A 24,000-nucleotide genomic window follows, 5' to 3' on the forward strand; every position below is an offset into this window, starting at 1 on the left:
TACAGAGCCCCCCCCTCGAACCCTGAACCTACAGAGCCCCCCTTCCTCGAACCCTACACCCACAGAGCCCCCCTCTCGAACCCTGAACCCACAGAGCCCGCCCCCCTCGAACCCTGAACCCACAGAGCCCCCCCCCCCCTCGAACCCTGAACCCACAGAGCCCGCCCCCTCGAACCCTGAACCCACAGAGCCCCCCCCCCTCGAACCCTGAACCTACAGAGCCCCCCCTCGAACCCTGAACCCACAGAGCCCCCCCTCGAACCCTGAACCCACTCAGAGCCCCCCCTCGAACCCTGAACCTACAGAGCCCCCCTCGAACCCTGAACCCACTCAGAGCCCCCCCTCGAACCCTGAACCCACAGAGCCCCCCCTCGAACCCTGAACCCACTCAGAGCCCCCCCTCGAACCCTGAACCCACAGAGCCCCCCTCGAACCCTGAACCCACACAGCCCCCCCCCCCCTCGAACCCTGACCCCACAGAGCCCCCCCCCCCTCGAACCCTGAACCTACAGAGCCCCCCCTCGAACCCTGAACCCACAGAGCCCCCCCTCGAACCCTGAACCCACTCAGAGCCCCCCCTCGAACCCTGAACCTACAGAGCCCCCCTCGAACCCTGAACCCACTCAGAGCCCCCCCTCGAACCCTGAACCCACAGAGCCCCCCTCGAACCCTGAACCCACACAGCCCCCCCCCCCCTCGAACCCTGACCCCACAGAGCCCCCCCCCCCTCGAACCCTGAACCTACAGAGCCCCCCTTCCTCGAACCCTGACCCCACAAAGCCCCCCCCCTCTCGAACCCTGAACCTACAGAGCCCCCCCCTCGAACCCTGAACCTACAGAGCCCCCCTTCCTCGAACCCTACACCCACAGAGCCCCCCTCTCGAACCCTGAACCCACAGAGCCCGCCCCCCTCGAACCCTGAACCCACAGAGCCCCCCCCCCCCCTCGAACCCTGAACCCACAGAGCCCGCCCCCTCGAACCCTGAACCCACAGAGCCCCCCCCCCCTCGAACCCTGAACCCACAGAGCCCCCCCTCGAACCCTGAACCCACTCAGAGCCCCCCCTCGAACCCTGAACCTACAGAGCCCCCCCTCGAACCCTGAACCCACTCAGAGCCCCCCCTCGAACCCTGAACCTACAGAGCCCCCCCTCGAACCCTGAACCCACAGAGCCCCCCTCGAACCCTGAACCCACTCAGAGCCCCCCCTCGAACCCTGAACCCACAGAGCCCCCCCCTCGAACCCTGAACCCCCAGAGTTCCTGTGTCAAACATCACGTTCTCGTTGAGAATCACTCTTGTAAAAAACACACACACACACACACACACACACAGATACAAATTGTATCATTGTAGATACACACACTCCACCGAAGAGAACAATTTTACCAAAGAAATAACGTTAAAAGCCACAAAGTGCCCTTTTGACAATGCATCCAGTGCAGCCATGTCTGAACACACACACACACACACACACACACCCATGGTGATCATTATAACATGTCTCTGAACACATACACACACACACACACACATACACACCCATGGTGATCATTAAAACATGTCTCTGAACACATACACACCCATGGTGATCATTATAACATGTCTGAACACATACATACACACCCATGGTGATCATTATAACATGTCTGAACACATACATACACACCCATGGTGATCATTATAACATGTCTGAACACATGTACACACCCATGGTGATCATTAAAACGGTGCAGCCAATTCTCCAACCATGACCAAACCAACCTGCCATATTGGAACACAGTACAATCCTCACTGTTCACTCAACCGACGGAGTTCCCCAGGGGTCGTTACCGGGTCCTCTCCCGTTTGTTCAGTAACGTGGGGGTCGGACACACCTTCCGGTCGGAATACCAATTACAGCATATAACCCAGAACGACGTTCTATTGTCTAGGGAGAATAATTATAGAGCTATTTAGCACTTATTTGAACAGATCGATATGATGACTTATATCACCGTTTACTTGTACACATTGCAACCACGTGGACACTCTGCGTCAAACGGGTGCGTGAACAACGCAGGGTTGTACTGTACTGTAGACGGAGCACATACTGCCTTTATGACTGACTGACTGTGTTTTGTAAAAGTTTGCCTTTTGTTTGACTGTCTGTTTGTTTTGTTTTGTACAGACAGACACAGAACCACAGACATAGAAAGGTAGACGCCTCCTTGGGCTCTGGGGCGTCTGTATCTCCACAGACACAGAAAGGTACCCATGAGGCTCTGGGGCGTCTGTATCTCCGCAGACACAGAAAGGTACCCATGAGGCTCTGGGGCGTCTGTATCTCCACAGACACAGAAAGGTACCCATGAGGGCGCATTTTGGATATAATATTAGGGAGTTTGTTTCTTCGAACACACCCTAGATTCTGACAAGTTCTGGAGAAAGACGACGCCCCAGTAGATGCAGGTCGCTCATCGGCGGGCGATTGAGGTATCTATCTTTCTATATCTATGCAGAGAACTGTCACATTGTGTGTGTGTTTTGTACAGTCAGAGATACAACTGTCACGTTCTGTGTGTTTTGTACAGAACTGTCTGGTGTTTACTATCAAGAGCTTCCGTGTTGAAACATGTTGAACAAAAACTCTTATCTCGATATTGTGCAGGGATTTGTTTATATCTAGACTCTTGACTGGGACATTTTATTTGTTATACGGTCTAGCCACTGGTTGCCTTCATTTTAAGACACTTCGCTCTGGTTTAATTAATGAAGGAAATCGTTAAAGCTGCAATCTGGAATTTATGTCCGTTAAAAATTCAGTTCCACATTGCAGCTTTAAGGAACGTGAATCTATTTAAATAAAGATAACGGGTTTTATTGGACTACTTTTTTAAATAATGTTTTTGCACCTTTTTGGCGAGTTATTATTTAACGAGGCGACCAAATTATTTCAGATACAAGTTGACATTGAATCACTTTCACTTAGTTATTTAATTTGACACTGATATACTGTTTTAGGAAAGCTGTTACACATTTTAAAGGCACCCGAATGTCTTCTTTTATTCGACCAAAATTTCTGTCTCTGATGAACATTATTGTTAATGTAATGATGACCGCACAATTTTCAGTGTTAATAATAAATTTTGACCTAAACATGGATTTAAAAAGAAAAAATGTGTTGGAAGTATAACTGCACGTCTCTGTGTGTGTCTGTAGAGGGTGCTGTTGTCCTGCAAAAGGTTTTAAAAGTTCCTCTTATTCTCTAAAGCAGGAGTCGCCTGTTCTCATTTTCCTGATATAATATTAGTCAGTGTGCTTAATGTACAGTGTCAACATTACGTTTAATTATGAAAATGTAATATTTCCACCTGATATTGATTGTCCATATTGATAACAATGTTTTCATTTCCCTGATAGTCAGTGTGCCAATATGTACATTTAATATTAATGTATATCAACATTATTTTCTGAAAATGTAATATTTCCAACTGATGGTTGATTGTCCATATTGATAACAACCTTTATTTTTATTCTACTTTAGATATATCAGGATGATGTGAGAATAAACCCACCTATCTATATTATTATTAATATTATTATTATCTATCTATTATCATCTCCTCAGTCAGACGTAGCAGTTTGAATGAAAGCAGAATTATGTGCAGGATGAGATGTGTATAATTATGTAGATGTGACTGCATGAGGGGACTTACATTTAACTGAGTAAACTCTTTTTTTCTATATTTAATTTTATTCAGAAAGATGCACACAAGGGGCACGGTGGCACAGTTGGTAGTGCTGTCGCCTCACAGCTACAAGGTCCTGGGTTCGATTCCCGCTCGGGGCACTGTGGGTGCTGGCGGCGTGTTTCCTCCTCCGCGTCATCAGTGCCCATACCCGAAGGCGGGTTTGGCGAAAGGGTCTTTCTGTGTGGAGTTTGCATGTTCTCCCCGTGTCCCCTAGGGTAGGTACCCTCACATGTTCTCCCCGTGTCCCCTAGGGTAGGTACCCTCACAAAAACATGCAGTAATCCTGGTCTCTAAACTGCCTCCCCCTGGCCAGCCGGGGCGCCTGATGGAGGGGAAAGGAACTGGTTGGAATAACGTGTTCCTTCCACGCGCTACGTCCAACCAGGGAAACCTTCCCCTGTCAGGTGTAAAGGAGCAACTTGGACACTCAGGCATGAAGGGAGCATGAGTTAAGTCCGTTGCTCTCCCCAGGTTGGCGGAGGGTGTGTAGAGCCCAGGATCACAGTAGATGATTGGCACAGGGGTGAAAAATGGGTTACAAAATCGTGGGATAAAAAATATATAAAAAAAAAAAGAAAGATGCACATAAAGTGCACAAAGACAAAGGACACCGTCCGCACTTGCAATATGAACTTTATTATAGGCAAAGTGCAGGTCGTTGTGTGTTTTATGTGCATTATATGTATATATTATTTATGTGCATTTCTCTGAATGCACATAAAGTACCTCAGAGCATACAGGTGTGAATACGTTGAGCCCTGACTACACTGTCTGTAAATCCCTGGAACATGTGACGCGTTTAAAACCTTAAACACCATGTGTGTAATAATAAAATGCCAAATGTTTATTAATGGTCATAAAATACAGTATAGCACACAAGTTCACTCAAACACCTCACGAGAACACCTAGTGTTCGAATTCTAAACACCTATAATATGACTGACTTTGATTGTAAAAACTAAACACGTTTATGTGTTTAAAAAGTGTTACTGGCGATTAAACATTCTGTTTATAATCTAAGCACTGTGACACGTTTAAAAAGTGTTACAAATATGTGTTTAAAACAGTTTATAACCTAAACGCTTGGGTTTAGTGTGTACAAGCTCGTAGCGCACCACTCGGTGGTGCGCTATGAGCTTGTAGGTCTGTTATTTTCCAATAGCTAAAGCATGACATAATGCTTAGTTAAAACATCAAAAAGGGGTTCCCGTCCTGAATGGGTTAAAAGATATTAAGAACAGAAAAAACAAAAGGCTTCAGCCAGCCCAGGGCTGCCTGTTGACCGTCGCTATGACAACGGGAGGTTTGTTTACGTTAGCAACCAGCCGAGCAGCTAGCACTGTGTATCCCTCACTGCTGGCTAGCATTGTGTTGTGAGATGAACCTACAGTCTAGTCCTTATAGACTCTAGCAGAGACAGCAGCTGGTATGTTCACTTAATTTGGTTGACTATAAGACTAAAAGACAAAAAAGAACTAAGGTTATCGGCATTTAGTCGACTATAAGACTAGAGTACTCAGTTTCAGAAGACTAAATGGGACTAAAACTAAATGGTGTGTTATTCAAAAGACTACAAGACTAAACATTTTTCTGGCAAAAATAACTAGACATAATTAAGTAAGACTTTATTCATTCCTAAGTAAGAATAATTAAGACTATAGATTAGAAGACTAGACTAGAATATTTTTATATTTAGTCAACTAAGATTAAACTAAAACTAAACAATTTCAGGAGATTAAGTATAGGCCTATATATTGGACTAAAATCGCGTGCTATTCATATAAGACTATACTAAGAGAATACAAGACCAAATCGTTACTCTGCTGACCAGATAAAAACAACTAAGACATAATTAAGTAAGACTTTATTTATGCCTAAGTAAGAATAATTAAGACTAGACTATAGAATATTTTGATATTTAGTTGACTAAGACGAAGACTAAACTAAAACGAAACTATTTCAGGCCTATATAGGACTACAATTGCGTGCTATTCATAAGACTAAGACTAAGAGAACACAAGACCGAACCGTTAATCTGCTGACCGGATTAACCCCGTCCAGACCGGATTAACCCCGTCCAGTCCGGTCGCCTCATGGACGCGCGGTCTCTGTCCTACTCTCTGGACCTGGTGTCGGGCGGCGGGGGTCCCACGGTGCCCCCCGAGCACCGGGCCGCCCTGCAGACCTCCACCGTCCTCCTGAGGAAGAACTACGCCTTCAGCCGGGTGCTGTTCTGGGGGAAGGTCCACGGCCTGAAGGCAGACTACTACATCGCTCAGGGGAGGGGCCCCGACGAGATGGCCCCCAGCACCAGCCTCTATAGGTGAGGATATATACACGGTAAATCCCTGGAACATGTGACGTGTTTAAAACCTTAAACACCATGTGTGTAATAATAAAATGCCAAGTGTTTATTAATATTCATACAATACAATAGAACACGAGTTCACTCAAACACCTCACGAGAACACCTAGTGTTCGAATTCTAAACACCTATAATATGACTGACTTTGATTGTAAAAACTAAACACTTTTTTTATGTGTTTAAAAAGTGTTACTGGCGATTAAACATGTTCTTCTGTTTATAATCTAAGCACTGTGACACGTTTAAAAAGTGTTACAAATGATGTGTTTAAAACAGTTTATAACCTAAACGCTTGGGTTTAGTAATTAGCACATTTCTATTTTTTAGTTTTAGTCATATAGTCTCTTGAATAGTTTTCACTTAGTTTTAGGTCACATTTTAGTCGCCTGGAATGTTCTAGTGTTTTAGTCTAGTTTACGTCGACTAAATGTCATACGATTTTAGTCGACTAAATCTACAGTTGATTTTAGTCGACTAAAATGTGTTTTGACAGGCCTTGATGTCGTTGTAATGACATATTGTATACACTTTGGTTGCATGCTGAAAATAGCAGATATAGGCTACAATCTCACAATCTCATACATGCATACATACATTTACAGTCGTACAATTTCGATGTGTGTGTGTGTGACTGTGTGACTGTGTGTGTGTGTGCGCGTGTGTGCGCGCGTGCGTGCGTGTGTCCCAGCTTCAACTGCGTGGACTGGCACCTGCTGCCGCCCGCCACGGAGGCGCTGACGGACGCGGTGGCCCGCGCGGCGAGGGGCCGCTTCACCGGAGACCCCTCCCACTCCTACGAGACCCCGGAGACCCCCAGGACAGCAGGGGGCGACGCTGCGGAGGACCAGGAGGTCACGGTGAGTTCCCAAACGTTGTCGGGTTACTTCCTCCCGTCCTCTTTCAACAGTCCTTGTGTTTGTCGGCCAGGAAACCCGTTTTAACACATTCTGGGGCGGGAACCCCTTTTTGGTGTTAGCATCATGTTATGCTTTATAGCTATTGAAAAATAGCAGACCTACAAGCTCATAGCGCGCCACCGAGTGGCGCGCTATGAGCTTGTAGGTCTGATATTTTTGAAAAATCGAAGAACGACTGACATAGAAACATAGCTTTTTCAGAAAACTGTCAGGATGTAGAAGAACATTTTTTTAATCTGATCTCAGGTCAGAATGGTAAACCGTCAGGATGTAGAAGACATGTTTAGAATCTGATCTCAGGTCAGAATGGGTTAACGTCCTATACTTTAGTTCACTACAGCGGCTGCACACAAAAAGCACCAGAATTAGCAGATCTACAAGCTGGAGACGAGGCGCACTGCGACACGTTTAGAGCTTGTAGATCTGCTGTACTTTCCATTGTGATCCAATCTAATCCACTTTATATTATTTATATCACATTTTTACAACGCAAGACTATAACAAAGTGCTGTACAAAAAAATAAACTACTGTAAATTCACTGTAACTAAAACACAGAAGAACACAAATCCAATCAGAAGGTCTCGCCCACAGGTCAAGGTCAAGGAGGAGGTCAGGCTGGCGGTGACGGTGCACCGGATCGATGCCGAGGCGTCCGTGGTGCCCCGCGGGGCGTTCGTCCAGAACGCCCACGGTTTGGTCCAAACCAACCGCAGCTTCACCGGTAAATAAATAACCCGTTCTGACCTGAGATCAGATTCTAAAAAATGTCTTCTACATCCTGACAGTTTTTCATTCTGACCTGAGATCAGATTCTAAAAATGTCTTCTACATCCTGACAGTTTTTCATTCTGACCTGAGATCAGATTCTAAAAAATGTCTTCTATGTCAAAGTCGCTCTTCGATTGAAGATGTGAAACAAAAAAATAAGTGAAGTTTGAATTAAGTGAAATCACTGAATATACCTTTAAGTACAGATACTACCAACAGTTTACTTTAAGTACAGTATAGGCTATATTATAGTAAATGTACTCATAGTTACCCCCTCCCCCTCCCCCCCACCAGGTCTGTCTCACGCGGAGGCGGGGAAGCTGCACAACTTCCTCCACTTCAGCACGCCCAAATATGGCCAGAGGAAATCCACCCTGCAGATGGCTGACTCCCATCCTTATATGGACTTCCTGCAGCCGCTGTCCGAAGACGTCCCTAAAGGTATGTAATGTGTGTGTGTGTGTGTGTGTGTGTGTGTGTGTGTGTGTGTGTGTGTGTGTGTGTGTGTGTGTGTGTGTGTGCGTGTGTGCGTGTGTAGTGTGTGTGTGTGTGTGCGTGCGCGTGTGTAGTGTGTGCGTGTGTAGTGTGTTGTGTGTTGTGTGTGTGTGCGTGTGCGTGTGTGTGATGACTCAATCTCTTGGTCCATTTAGCCACAACATTATTTCAGAAATCATTCCTGGAGAAGTTGTTGGGTGCCACGGCAGCTGGCTAATTGGCAGCTGCTCTAATTGGTAGCCCTAATTGGCAGCTGCTCTAATTGGCAGCTGGCTAATTGGCAGCTGCTCTAATTGGCAGCTCTAATTGGCAGATGCCCTAATTGGTTTCAGACATTTAGTTTTTGTCGTTTTGTCATTGACAAATCTAATACACGGCAACCCTCCCCGCGTGTTTCTTCACTATAGTCACGATCCAGAAGAACACAGTTTACTGGCCACCGCTACAGAGCTGACAATGAGGTTATATCTGCCCTTCTTCTCTGGAGTCCTGCCTCAAAGCAGACCAGAGGTAGAGAACTGTCGTTCCCCTGATGTCATCATCGCTAGGGACACATGATGTCATCACTATATAGGGGACACAGGCATCAGTAAGCTGCAGGGGCTAGGGATGGCAATGAAGGACCGGAAAGTCTGGCATGGCCTTGTGAAAGCCATGACCTCGACCGCGGTCTAAAAAATGATGATGATGATGATTTTGTGATTATTAACATGCACCCATCCATCCATCCCACACCGCCAGCATCAGAGACAGCATGATGTGCAACATCAGCATGTCAACGAGGCGTGGCCACCGGCGTTCCACGGAAACGAGGCCATCGGGAAATGCGTGCGATCTAAAAAGCATTGACCGGCGTGCGCCAAAGCCCCGCCCCCTGCAGCACGCAACATTACACGTAAACGAGCTGTTCTTCTGCTGGCACCCGATCAGCAGCCGCGCCATTCTGGGTTCCAACGGAGTCATCGGAATCTTTGGAGAGGAAATAATAACCATCACGTCGTATAGCCTATCCTTTTTCCTGGGAGGATGCGTCAATGCTCTCTCTCTCTCTCCCTCTCTCCAAAGAGAGGGAGAGAGAGAGAGAGAGAGAGAGATCTCTCTCTCTCTCTCTCTCTCTCCCTCTCTCTCCAGTGGAATAATGGCCTGTTATGAATAATAGTCATGCACACCATAGACATAGAAACTGTCGGTTTGGGCCGTCTGTATCTCCATAGACACAGAAAGGTAGACTCCTATATAGCAGGTTGGTGCCTTGCATCTATGTAAAGGTGTGTGAATGTGTGTGTGTGAATGGGTGAATGTAATGCACAATCTATGTAAAGGTGTGTGAATGTGTGTGTGAATGGGTGAATGTAATGCACAATCTATGTAAAGGTGTGTGAATGGGTGAATATAATGCACAATCTATGTAAAGGTGTGTGAATGTGTGTGTGAATGGGTGAATATAATGCACAATCTATGTAAAGGTGTGTGAATGGGTGAATGTAATGCACAATCTATGTAAAGGTGTGTGAATGTGTGTGTGAATGGGTGAATGTGTAATGCACAATCCCTGTAAAGTGCCTCGGATAGAGGCACTATATATAAATGCACCAAGCAATTACCATTTCATTTGACCACGTGTGTCTTGTGTTTTGATTGGATGCAGGGTCGTGGAGCGTCCAATGGGAGCAGGCCAGCAGCGTGTGTGTGCTCCGTAGCCTGCGGTGGCTGGGCCTGACCTTCTATCACGTGCCCTGCACCCCCCACCACGGGTACCTCTACATGGGAGACGGCCTCAGGAACCTGGACCTGCCCTTCATGTTGTAAGGCCCTCCACCCCCCACCACGGGTACCTCTACATGGGAGACGGCCTCAGGAACCTGGACCTGCCCTTCATGTTGTAAGGCCCTCCACCCCCCACCACGGATACCTCTACATGGGAGACGGCCTCAGGAACCTGGACCTGCCCTTCATGTTGTAAGGCCCTCCACCCCCCACCACGGGTACCTCTACATGGGAGACGGCCTCAGGAACCTGGACCTGCCCTTCATGTTGTAAGGCCCTCCACCCCCCACCACGGGTACCTCTACATGGGAGACGGCCTCAGGAACCTGGACCTGCCCTTCATGTTGTAAGGCCCTCCACCCCCCACCACGGGTACCTCTACATGGGAGACGGCCTCAGGAACCTGGACCTGCCCTTCATGTTGTAAGGCCCTCCACTGGACCTGCCCTTCATGTTGTAAGGCCCTCCACCCCTCACCACGGGTACCTTTACATGGGAGACGGCCTCAGGAACCTGGACCTGCCCTTCATGTTGTAAGGCCCTCCACTGGACCTGCCCTTCATGTTGTAAGGCCCTCCACCCCCCACCACGGGTACCTCTAGACCAGGGGTGGGCAACTGGCGGCACCAGGGGCCACATGCGGCCCCCCACCTTCACTTAATGTGGCCCCTCAGGTTAATGTCAGAATACTGATATAGTATTTGTTTCAGCTTGTTTACTATTCCACAACATGCAGCAAACATGACTCGCTTTTATCACTTCCGTCTAAATTAGTAGCTCATTGCTTCAACACAAGTATAATGAAAGGCATTTGATTTGAAATTACATAAAATGTAAGTTTTCAGGATTCCAATTCAAGAATAGCAAAAATTCAAGATTTCAATTTGAATAAAGCAAAAATAGCCGATCTATACAAGCTCAAAACGTGTCGCAGTGCGACGCGTTTTGAGCTTGTAGATCGGCTATTTTTTGCTACGACAGTAATATATGGCCCTATAGGGAAGGGAGTGAGTGTGGAAGTATAGTGGCTCCTCTCCATCGTCAAAGTTGCCCCAGTCCTCTAGACTCAGTCAACCATCTTCTCCACTATAACTACTCTAAAGTGTCTGAAAATTTCAGTCATATTATTATTAAAAAAAAACACTGGCATATTTTACAATCGGATTCACTGTTTATTATTAATAACACCTTTTCCAAACCTCCGCTGATTGTTTTCTCTCGTGGTCAGAGTCTTAGAAATCACCCCCCGACCCAACCCATTGCTCCTATTCCTAACGGCATCTATAAATGCGGCTCTTGCGCGCCCAATGCAACAGCACTAGAAAATGTCATGAATGTAAGCATCCTCATTCTGGTAGAAATATCTAACCTGACGCTGCCAGATCCAAGAAGCTTGCTACACAAGTTTGTTTCACAGCTTATTGGGATCTGGGATCTCGGGAGGCAATTCGATGACGGGGCTGTTCCTTTTTTTCAAGATACTCGGTAGATGATTGGATGGGGGACCGTCTGTCTATCACCGTGTGGGGCGTGCAAACACAACCAATCATATTGACGTGTCTATATAGCTTCACATCCGGTTTCGCACATATCCCACCCTTAGCTCACGCTGATTGGTTCAGTACAGGAGCTATTCGGTGTTAGCTGAACTCCCTGAGAGGTCCCAGATGGATGCGGTGTTGGGGAACATGGTTACCAAATACCGCCCCCAGCTGGCAAAGTCAGGTTAAGAAATATCCCCATCAGAGGGATTTACCTGCACAACCAGGGCTGTCATTTACCTTCTGACATGCCCCTGTGCCAAGGCGTACAGTATGTATAGGTATGACTTCTGGTGAATTAAAAGCACGCATAGCTGAGCACCGTAGCACTATTCAGTGCAAGAATATTATATATCCTGTTGCCGCCCATTTTGTGGAAGCCAACCACCCTGTATCCTCTCTACACTATATTCAGTATTTCAGTCCGACGTCATTTTGTAGTCCTACGTTACGTCCGGGTCATTTTGTAGTGCTATACGTTACGTCCGGGTAATTTTGTAGTCCTACGTTACGTCCGGGTCATTTTGTAGTGCTACGTTACGTCCGGGTCATTTTGTAGTGCTACGTTACGTCCGGGTCATTTTGTAGTCCTACGTTACGTCCGGGTCATTTTGTAGTCCTACGTTACGTCCGGGTCATTTTGTAGTCCTACGTTACGTCCGGGTCATTTTGTAGTCCTACGTTACGTCCGGGTCCAAGTGGCACCAGCTCCCGTCCGCATCTCATTAGTAAATATAATATCTAAACGCGTGAATCTTTTTACAATGACGTTATTTTTCAGAAAGGAAGCCATTGAGGGTTAAAATAGGTCTTCAACTCGAGTAGAATTATTAATGTTTTGTACAAGTGTCCATGACAACAAAAATATATGATGTGGAGACAATAAAGACTATTATTATCATTATTATTGAAGGTGGTAACAGTCCCTTTTCTCAGTAAAATATTTCGGGGGAATATTTAGAATGTGTGCAGGCTTGAGTATGTTGAATCTATAGTTTGCATTAATGAAGATTTAGTTGACACAATGAAACACAACTGAATAGCCATAGAAAAAGTGTCTGTACCTAGAAGAGGACAGATTGATCAGCTTCTGCTTAACCCATTCTGACCTGAGATCAGATTCATACGAGGTTTCCACTGGACACACACTGGTCTGATGAACCCATTCTGACCTGAGATCAGATTCTAAAAATGTCAGTCGTTCTTCGATTTTTCAAAAATAGCAGACCTACAAGCTCGTAGCGCGCCACCGAGTGGCGCGCTACGAGCTTGTAGGTCTGCTATTTTTCAATAGCTAAAGCACATGGTGCTAACACCAAAATGGGTTCCCGTTCAGAATGGGTTAAACACAAAGCTTTCTGGATTCAGTCCTTAAAAACACTAAATCCTTTTTGTAAAAAATAAAATACAATTAAAATATTTTTGTACCTAATACTTAACCTTTTAATTAATCTTTGGTAAACCCATCTTTTAACCCTAATTGTGATGGCCGCCTTCCCCCTTTTCACCTGCAGGTGACCTATACCTGTCCTATATACAGGCCTACTCCATCATTAAATCCACAACACATCTTTGAATATTGTTCTATATCGATTGCATTGGATGTATTTAATTATGTACTTTATTTTGTATAGATTTCGCTGTTGTATGGTTCTATATTTCTCAATTGTATATCTGTTGTATTTCTCATACATTTTAGTGTCTCTGACAAGGAGAATGTTTATTCCAGAGCCTCTTAGGAGGCCTTAGTCATCTTTGAGATAAACTCCTCTTGTATGTGAACTTGAGACACCACATGACCATGATCCCCTACCCCAGTGATACTCAACCTCAGGCCCGCGGGCCACATCAGGCCCGCGGGACCATTATGACTGGCCCACCAATGAAAATCTAAAAAAAAGAAGAAAAAAAAATCTGGAAAATGAAATAAAAATAAATAAATCTGAATGAAGTTATCTTTAATTACATTATTATAAGTAATACTATTAGAGTTGTACTATTACTCGAACGAAAATAAAAGATTGGGGGGGGTGGGGGGAGATGCAATGCAAATGAAAGACATATACTGTGTATCCCTATTCCCTGACATAATTTTATAGCTAAACGGACAGAATTCTATTTTATTTGAATGATGAAACCCAGCTGCCATTAATAGTTGGAAATGGAAATTGCGGAAATTGTAATTGCGGAAATTGCGGGAAATGCGGAAATGGAAATTGCGGAAATGGTAATTGCGGAAATGGCATCTTGGGCATCTTCGCAACACCGATAAGCATATTTTGCAACCTTACATTTAGATGCCATTATTGGAACTATTTGTATTATAAAACTCTTCAATCAAAGTCACAACACATTTTCACGACATTTATTTAGGATGCTATCTTAGACCTATTCGACAGAGTGCAGAAACATATAATTGCCTTCCTTGATGCATCAATAAACACCTAGAATGCCCGGGGCTATTACATTATACAGTAGAAGTGTTTTTTATCAAGATTTGATCAATGTCCACACTAAAAAAAAAAACTTTTTCTAAGTGGTGCAACCACTTCTACAACCAGCTCGCAATGTCCATGTACCCGTTTGTTTGTATGTTTGTGTACGTCAATGAGCACGAGTGGTGTGCGCATGTGTCAATGAGCACGAGTGGTGTGCGCATGCGTGCGCGTGCACCACTGGTGTGCGCACGCACCCGCACCCGTGTGTTGTTGCTACATAAATAGCGTCAATGCTAGCGAACTAAAATATAGCCATCCTTGCTCTAGAAAGCACCAATGTTTCCATCTAGACCACCGGATTATCAGCAAAGACCTCCGAAAATCGCGCTAATGGACCAAACCATGGAGAGCTCCGTAGATTAGGAGTTATTCAGCTTTTAGCGAGGGGAGTTGCACCACTTGGTTCACACAGGGGTGATATTTTTTTGAGCACATTGCCAAGCACCCCCTAGTGTCCATCTGTGCACGCCACTGATGATGTTGGTCAGTGGTTGAACATGACGGGTCTGACGGCGTAGCACACGTTGTTCTGATGATGTTGGTCAGTGGTTGAACATGACGGGTCTGACGGCGTAGCACACGTTGTTCTGATGATGTTGGTCAGTGGTTGAACATGACGGGTCTGACGGCGTAGCACACGTTGTTCTTCAGCACAGGGTGGCTGATGGGCTTCCTCTTCTTACACCACTTCAGACCTTTCCTGAAGATGGGCTTCACTGTGTCCACGGACCAGCGCGTCATGTACCTGTTACAGGAATAAACAAGAAGAGGACAAGTCATGTATCTGTTACAGGAATAAACAAGAAGAGGACAAGTCATGTATCTGTTACAGGAATAAACAAGCAGAAAACTAGAGTCATGAATCTGTCCCGTTACAGGAAGAAACAAGAGTCAAACGACAGAGAAACAAATGGCGGAACAAGTCTGCGAGCAAATGAAAACTCTCTGTAGATCTTTCTGTATGTGAGAGTTTCACTCAACATGTTGTATGTTGCATGTCTGCGCGCAGACATGTTGTAGGCATGTCTGCGCGCAGACATGTTGTAGGCATGTCTGCGCTCAGACATGTTGTAGGCATGTCTGCGCTCAGACATGTTGTAGGCATGTCTGCGCGCAGACATGTTGTAGGCATGTCTGCGCTCAGACATGTTGTAGGCATGTCTGCGCGCAGACATGTTGTAGGCATGTCTGCGCTCAGACATGTTGTAGGCATGTCTGCGCTCAGACATGTTGTAGGCATGTCTGCGCGCAGACATGTTGTAGGCATGTCTGCGCGCAGACATGTTGTAGGCATGTCTGCGCTCAGACATGTTGTAGGCATGTCTGCGCGCAGACATGTTGTAGGCATGTCTGCGCGCAGACATGTTGTAGGCATGTCTGCGCGCAGACATGTTGTAGGCATGTCTGTGCGCAGACATGTTGTAGGCCTTTAGCAGCTTAATCTAGAGCGACTAGTCTTACAGTAAGCAAGGAGACTACAAGCTATTACAAACATAAGCCATAAAAGAAACCAGTCAGTCTCAACAGTAAAATATCAAAACATTAATAATCTGTACAATCAAAACTATACAAATCATAGGATGCCAGCTCAACACTTTAACCTGATGTCTGTCTAATAATAATAATATTAATAATAACCAGTAAGACGCGCAAACGCGGGAAGCGAACGCAGCTCGCACATATTTGGGTTTTGGACGTATAGCTGCTTTGGGGACTCCTTATATGGTTATGGCTGAGTCATGGTAACAGCGGGACAGACACTTGCATCAATCACAAACAAATCACTCAGCTCCATATATGGGCACAAAAGCGGGACAGACAGAAAGACACACAGACAGACATGATCTGCTAGGTCTCATAGTAAGTGCTCATTGCGTTCGCAATAATAACATGCTATCTAAATGACAAACGATAAATAATCACCTGTTGAGCATTGGTTTGGGCTTGGAGACGTGACCCTCTGGAAGACACGGCCTGTGGTCAGGAAGAAGACCTGGAGGGAAACAAACGCCACATTTTAATCACAACGAACCGCTTTACTTTACACTAAGTTTACAACGACCGCCACACATCCCCTTGGACTCGTCTTTATGCAGAGACGCGCCACAGAAGGTGTGGTCGGGCTCTTATCGTGTTCCGTTGGTCTTAAGGGCTTTTATAATACTGTAGTTTGTTTCAAACTACAGAACAGATACTGAACATTAACCCATTCTGACCGGGAACCCATATTCGTGTTAGCATCATGTTATGCTTTAGCTATTGAAAAAATAGCAGATCTACAAGCTCGTAGCGCGCCACCGAGTGGCGCGCTACGAACTTGTAGGTCTGCTATTTTTTTGAAAAATCTAAGAACGACTGACATTTTTTACAATCTGATCTCGGGTCAGAATGGGTTCATCGGACCAGTGCGTGTCCAGTGGAAACCTCGTATGAATCTGATCTCAGGTCAGAATGGGTTAAGGGCTTTTATAATACTGTAGTTTGTTTCAAACTACAGAACAGATACTGAACGTTACATAATATCGTGTCCAAAACAGTTACTTTTTCAGGATTCTAATTCAAAAGTAGCAGATCAACAACAAGATATACTGCACCAAACCTTTGTGTGATACAGACTTTATGTTTTTACATTAAAGGGACACTTCACAGTGTCTCTGATGTCATGGACACTGGTCTCACTACCTTCCTGGACTACAATTCCCATAATTCTTTGGTGCACTGCTCCTCCTTGTGGATAGGGGGGAGAGCTGTCTTACTGAGACAACATGTAGTCCAGGAAGGAAGTGAGCCCAGTGTCCATGACATCAGAGACAACAGGCTCACTGCTACAATCTAAAATATCTAAAACCACATATTACACACATAAAGACCCCCAGGAAAGTGTTCTAAAGCTTTTAAACGTCATTAACATATATCTTTTTAGCAAAGAGGGTGTCCCTTTAAGAGAGAGAGAGAGAGAGAGAGAGAGAGAGAGAGAGAGAGAGAGAGAGAGAGAGAGAGAGAGAGAGAGAGATGTATGCCATGCTTTTGTTTCTGCTTAATGTAAGTGGCTCTGGATCCAGAGCGTCGTAGAGAGAGACACTGACCTGCTCTGTGGGCCATCTGAACGCACACGGCCACCTTCCGGTGTTCCTCTGGACACAGACCGGTGATCCTCTTGGGCAGCATGCCTCCGTCGGACCTGATGAACTGACGCAGCAGCAGCACGTCCTGAATGGAAACAAGCCTTTAATTACATCACCTGGGGGGGGGGTTTCAGAGTAAATGTCTTTCCGGCAACCCCAGAGCTCTTATTTTGAAGGAATCCCCGGGGAATGATTGTGTTAAAGAGGAACCTCTTGAGCCGGCACACATCTTAGATTCAGGCCCAATCCCAATCGCCTCCTTCAAGCCCTGAGCCCTGATTGGACCCTCATTGACTTTATAGTGACGTCAGCTGTAAGTGCTTGAGGGTGAGAGGCTGCAAGGGCTCCACATTGTTGTGAAAGGAATGGGACGGCACTGTCAAACTGTCCATATTCACAGCCAGTGCCTTCACAGCCACCTACATGCTTGGCCTATTTATATCTATCATGTCTATTTTAGTATTTAAGCTGATCGTTTTATTATTAGTTTCATAAATACACTTTCCTGTGTGATATATTTGTAATATTCATATATAAATAATAATATTCATTATACATTTCATTCCCATATTATTTTACTTTGCTCATTAGTCATTTCTCATCATGTTTCCCTTATTATTATTATTAAATATATAGCCTATATCCTTCCATTCCGTCTCCTTTTGATAACAGTGATAAAGCACTATTGTGTTTGTTGACATTCTAACCGCGATACATAACTCATTTGCATATTACTTACAGTGTAGTCACATTACTTACAGTGTAGTCACATTACTTACAGTGTAGTCACATTACTTACGGTGTAGTCACATTACTTACAGTGTAGTCACATTACTTACAGTGTAGTCACATTACTTACAGTGTAGTCGTATTTGTGCTGGAGGTTCCATCGGTAAATTGGACACTTGGCCTCAGGGTTGGGGGGTTCTGCTGACGGAGGACCCACCAGCGTCAGTCCCTCCATCTGGAAGGGAGCAAATAAATGGTAAATAAATGGTAAATGGTGCATTTATATAGCGCCTTTATCCAAGGCACTTTACATAGATTGTGCATTACATTCACACACACACACACACACACACATTCATACACCGATGGCGGCGAAAACCATGCAAGGCACCAACCAGCACATCAGGAGCAATCAGGGGTTCAGAGTCTTTGCTCAAGGACACTTTGACACAAACTCTGGGGGGAGCCAAAAGGGATCGAACCGGCAACCTTGCGGTTACCATCCAGCCACTCTACCCCTGAGCCACCCTGATGTGTGTGTGAATGGGTGAATGTAATGCACAATCTATGTGAAGCGCCTTGGATAAAGGCGCTATAGAAATGCACCATTTATCTTTTTTTTGTATTATGATAAATGAATGCCCTACTATTTGATCACACTCAGCGTCGCACCAACGCATCAAATGGTAGCAGATCTACAAGCTGGGAACGCAGGCATGACGCGACACACTTCGAGCTTGTAGATCTGCTGATTTTCTGGGGAAAAGTAACAGTTTTGGACAGAGATGTCTTGAACATTGGCCCCATCTCTTAGAATCATTACATTTGTCTACACGTCGTACTGTAACTACACAAGCAAACAGCACCCAGAACGCACACCAGACATTCGTAATGTGAATAATAATTAATAATTAACTATAATTGTCATTATCAACATTAATTTCACTTACAGTCGTGGTCTGTCCTTCCTTCTTCTCCACCACTGTAACGACAGACATTGAATAATTATTATTCTGGGTAGGCCTATCCATCAGGAGACAGTGACACATTTACTAATTATTAATTATAGTAAAGTGATTAGTGATTATCAACCCGTTTAATTTCAAGGACCCCCCAGTTTGACATACCCCCCATTTAATGGCATTTCTATATCTGAGACCGCCAATTTATACTGTTAATTTAAGTGTACAAAGTTGTACACTCTGAGTGAATTACAGCACCCTAATAAGGGTCCATTTGGTTCCAAACTATCGCTTAGCTGGGGGCCCCCTGGAACTCCCTCAGGGACCCCTGGGGGTCCCTAATATCTACATACCACTGCAGACTGGGCTAGTTAGCTCAACGCTAGCCTGGATGCTAACCTGTTTACAGTGATTTAAACAGCTCACCTTGGCGGATGCCTCTGCTCTGAAGGGCTCCTAACACACCGGGCCGCGGACCACCCAGCAGCCTGCCCGCGGCGGTCCCTGCGGACCCCCCTGGAGGGGCCAGGAGACACACGGACCCCCACACGGACCTCAGCACACTGCGCGCCGCCATCTTGGATCCTTGTTGACCTTCCTCGTTCTTCTTCTTCGTCTGTGTTCTGTATCTTCGTCCGGACCGGGGTGGAGGAGGAGGAGGAGGAGGAGGAGGGCGCGCACAGCGCCGCTCGTGGTCAAACACGAGCACTGCAAGAGGAAACTTCACAAGTTCAGTCAGTCTGGCGTTGCCATGTCTGCTTGTTATAAGCGACTTGTTTGGGCTTGTTTTTCTGTCAAGTTGCTGTCAAATACTGTTTTTTGGACTTAATTGTTTCTAAAGTTCAGTTGCTTATTTGTGGCTAGTTTCCTAAATGTTACTTTTAAACAATGTGGTTTTAAAATACGGTATGTTTAAGTCGAGACAAGGAAGGACCCATAATTATATTTGAGTTGTTAAAATGTTTCAACCTTTTTCCCCAAGGTTTTTCCAGGTTTCATTATTTATTTCAATCAAGCTTGTGAGCTTGTAGAAAATATATACAGGTAGGCTATAATATATAAAATATGACATGAGTAGGGCAGGCTAGTCGCTTGACTTCTTTTAGACTTTGAGACCTAGTTTGCTTATGTCTCTCACCCAATCTGGCAACGCTGCTCAGCTGCAGTGTTTGTTGCCAATGTTGTTGCTAGATGTAGCAACTTGTTTTAATGTAAATAGTAAATACAAGTCGTGAGTTGTGACACACACACACACACACGCACACACACACACACACACATATAATATAAGTGACAGTACTACTAGCTGTCTAGAACAGTATAGAAAACTCCTCAGTCTAATGTTTATAATGAATAATTCACTGGTTTCTTTAAAAAAAAAGAAAGACATTACCTGTCGTTCTAAACCTGACCATGCTGCCACCAGGACACAGCTGTACCTCTGGGCGTCTGCATGGAACCTTTAGTGGCTTTCCAGGTGAGTTTAAAATACTTTTAGTTGTCTTTAAGTAGCTTATATATATTCCCATATCAACCAGACAGTGGGCTAAGTATTATTTTATTATATAGCTTCCCTTGTAGCTTTGTATGGCCCTGATATAAAGTGCTCTAGTGAGTCATACATGATTTTATGTCAATAGTTGTGTGTGTGTGTGTGTGTGTGTGTGTGTGTGTGTGTGTGTGTGTGTGTGTGTGTGTCTTAATCATATTAATGAGCATCAATAACGACCATCACCTGTGTATTTTTAATCAATATTATTTTTTAATAAATCGATACATAGATATTCTTGGGATATAATATCGATATACGATATACCGTTACATGTCTAGTTTCTGGTACTATTATTGTCCGGTCATTTTGTCAAGTCTTTGTCAAATCCACCACAAGCACAGCATAGAGAAGTGATGACCCCCCCCCCCCCCCCCCCATGCAAATAAATTACTGACATATTTAATAATTGTATACTTTTTTTTTCTTTAAATAGCAGTAGATCTGCTATTTTCCGCTAATTTCAGAGAATGTTTGAAAATACATGACCATTTTGTCAACATGCAGGAAGTGGTTATGGCAATTACGCAAACATTACTGTGATTAGACGATTACGTAATAATAACTATGACCTACCCAACGATTCTGCAGATGATCTTCTGATGATAAATAACTGTGTCCTGGGAGTTGAGAGTCTGGACAGTTGAGACTTGCAGATCTGATATAAATCTGTGAGATCAATGTATTTTATGCGCGCGTCATCCCGGTGATGTCACCACGATATCCATATATGGATTTCAAAGGTTAGACAAGGTCATGCCCAAATATGGAATTCATGATGTCAGACGTATATGCGTCAGCCAGCTCCATGTATGGGATAGACTATAGATCAGGGTTACGGCAACCTTCCCCGTGTTTCTTCACTGGTCACGATCCAGAAGGACACAGGTTGCATGTCGGCCACTGATGCAGACAGAGCTGACAATGAGGTCATATCTTCCCTTCTTCTCTGGAGTCCTGCCTCAGAGCAGACCAGAGCTAGAGAACTGTGGTTACCTACCTGATGTCATCGCTAGTATAGGGACACATGATGTCATCGCTATAGGGACACATGTGTGAGAGAGAGAGAGAGAGAGAGAGAGAGAGAGAGAGATGTATGCCATGCTTTTGTTTCTGCTTAATGTAAGTCGCTCTGGATCCTGATCTGGATCCTGGTGAGTGGTTAAAGTCTAGAAGTTATTTTCCTAATGTCTGTCCTACTGTAAATGGAAAGCGATATTCTCTCCAGTTAGTTTTCCTCCTGACACATTACTGTATCTATGTACGTACCGTTAACATGACGTATGGTGCTTATACAGTAACAGTGTACAGTTCACTGTGATGTAATGAGGTGCTGTGGATGGAAACGTTATTGATGGGTAATGTGTTGTGTACCCAAATATGGAGTTCATGTAGTGGATGTTTGGAGCATAATCCTATATTAATCTAGCCTGACACTCAGTTTGAATCTCATTCCGTTTCACTTCGCTAGAACATATATGTTCTTAACCCATTCTGGGCGGGAACCCCTTTTGATGTTTTAACTAAGCTTTATATTATACTTTAGCTATTGAAAAATTGCAGATCTACAAGAAAAATCGTAAAAATGCGGCACAAATCTTTGAATATATATATTCTTTCAGAGCGAACGTTTTTTTTATTTCGACGTGGCTAGCGATTCAGGGCTGGAGCCAGGCTAATATTTATCCATTAAGACCTGGAACATACAGTACATGTACTTTTAAACCATTGTATTAAACTGTAGCTATTGAAAAATAACAGATCTACAAGCTCGTAGCGCCACACTCTGTGCCGCACTATGGGCTAGTATATCTGCTATTTCTTTTCTCCTTTAATCTTGAAAATGGTGCAAATCTTTGAATAATAATATTCTATACAGTTTGAGCACCACTGATATAGAAATGTATACACATTCTATAGGATAGGATTTATGAAGACATTTGTAGAATCTGGTCTCAGGTCCCTTTTGGTGTTTTAAAGCATTATGTTTTACTTCAGCTATATTGAAAAATAGCAGATCTACAAGCTCATATAGCACGGCACTCAAACTTGTAGATCTGCTATTTTTTTTCAAAATCGTGAAAAATGTGCCTCAAATCTTTGAATATATACTATTACAATTACAGAGTGAACATTTTAACTCAAATCTTTGCTTCTCTTGCGGGGAGGTCCCTGGAACAACATGTTTTCAGATGGGGGGGGGGGGGGATCCCTGGAACAACATATTTTCAGATGGGGGGGGGGGGGGGGGGGGGGGAGGCATATTGCATATCATTTTTGGGGTCCTTGACATGAAATATTGAGCACCATACAGAAACATAAGGTTTTTCAGTAAACTCAGGATTCTGAAGACAATTTTTAAATTTCGACGTCAGGCCTAAATGGGTTAACTGGCTACTGTCGGCCGGCCAGCGGACATGTATATACATGTACAGTATATATACAGTATATATACAGTATATATACAGTATATATACAGTATATATACAGTATATACAGACGTGTATAATATACAGTATATGTGCATATCATCTGTCCGGTGGAAAGTACAAAAAGTGTTACTTTTCAGGATTCAAATAAGCAGCAAAAAAGCATCAGATCCACACGTTGTACTTTTGACTCTTTTGTGCGTTAAGCTGCTGTTGTACGATCAACACATACAGGTCGTTAATTTACGGAAACAATTATATATAATTCACGGAGATACGAGATTTCTGCCCGACAACAACAACAACAACAACAACAGGCATATACAGTATAATATGTATGGTTTTGACTGTCTCGTTGTTTCTGCTCATCATCATAGGTGTAGAAGAAAACACAGCAGAGACTTCTATTGGTCATGGACGGCCTTCCCTCCTCCTTCTATTGGTCATGGACGGCCTTCCCTCCTCCTTCTATTGGTCATGGACGGCCTTCCCTCCTTCTATTGGTCATGGACGGCCTTCCCTCCTTCTATTGGTCATGGACGGCCTTCCCTCCTCCTTCTATTGGTCACGTACTGCGTAGGAGCACCACGGTGGGACCATGACGTACTACGTAGGAGCACCACGATGGGACCATGACGTACTGCGTAGGAGCACCACGATGGGACCATGACGTACTACTGCGTAGGAGCACCACGGTGGGACCATGACGTACTGCGTAGGAGCACCACGGTGGGACCATGACGTACTACTGCGTAGGAGCACCACGGTGGGACCATGCCGTACTGCGGAGGAGCACCACGGTGGGACCATGACGTACTACTGCGTAGGAGCACCACGGTGGGACCATGACGTACTACTGCGTAGGAGCACCACGGTGGGACCATGACGTACTGCGTAGGAGCACCACGGTTGGACCATGACGTACTGCGTAGGAGCACCACGGTGGGACCATGACGTACTACTGCGTAGGAGCACCACGGTGGGACCATGACGTACTGCGTAGGAGCACCACGGTGGGACCATGACGTACTACTGCGTAGGAGCACCACGGTGGGACCATGACGTACTACTGCGTAGGAGCACCACGGTGGGACCATGACGTACTACTGCGTAGGAGCACC

General features: G+C 44.8%; 2 protein-coding genes across 3 annotated transcripts; one reads left to right on the forward strand and one right to left on the reverse strand.

Moving 5' to 3' along the window:
* Positions 1-5,826: 5,826 nt before the first annotated feature.
* rsph9 (radial spoke head component 9) lies at positions 5,827-10,088 on the forward strand (the record flags this gene model as incomplete). Its single annotated transcript, XM_080791524.1, has 5 exons — positions 5,827-6,056; positions 6,787-6,955; positions 7,608-7,737; positions 8,079-8,225; positions 9,928-10,088. The coding sequence occupies 5 exons, from the start codon at positions 5,827-5,829 to the stop codon at positions 10,086-10,088; spliced, it is 837 nt and encodes a 278-aa protein (XP_080647650.1).
* Positions 10,089-13,937: 3,849 nt separating this feature from the next.
* Positions 13,938-19,500, reverse strand: mrps18a (mitochondrial ribosomal protein S18A). 2 transcript variants are annotated; one of them, XM_080791077.1, is made up of 7 exons: positions 19,328-19,500; positions 18,890-18,921; positions 18,070-18,174; positions 17,172-17,295; positions 16,009-16,078; positions 14,673-14,830; positions 13,938-14,556 (listed from the first exon to the last, which is right to left on the reverse strand). In XM_080791077.1, exons 1-6 carry the CDS (start codon positions 19,476-19,478, stop codon positions 14,686-14,688), a joined length of 627 nt encoding a protein of 208 aa, XP_080647203.1. In that variant the 5' UTR covers positions 19,479-19,500; the 3' UTR covers positions 13,938-14,556; positions 14,673-14,685. The 2 variants fall into 2 exon arrangements, with proteins under 2 accessions (XP_080647203.1, XP_080647202.1); XM_080791076.1 differs by having other exon boundaries at positions 13,938-14,830.
* Positions 19,501-24,000: the final 4,500 nt, after the last annotated feature.

This window comes from Protomyctophum bolini (genome assembly GCF_963924005.1).
Source record: "Protomyctophum bolini genome assembly, chromosome: 19".
In the NCBI taxonomy this organism is placed as follows: Eukaryota; Metazoa; Chordata; class Actinopteri; order Myctophiformes; family Myctophidae; genus Protomyctophum; species Protomyctophum bolini.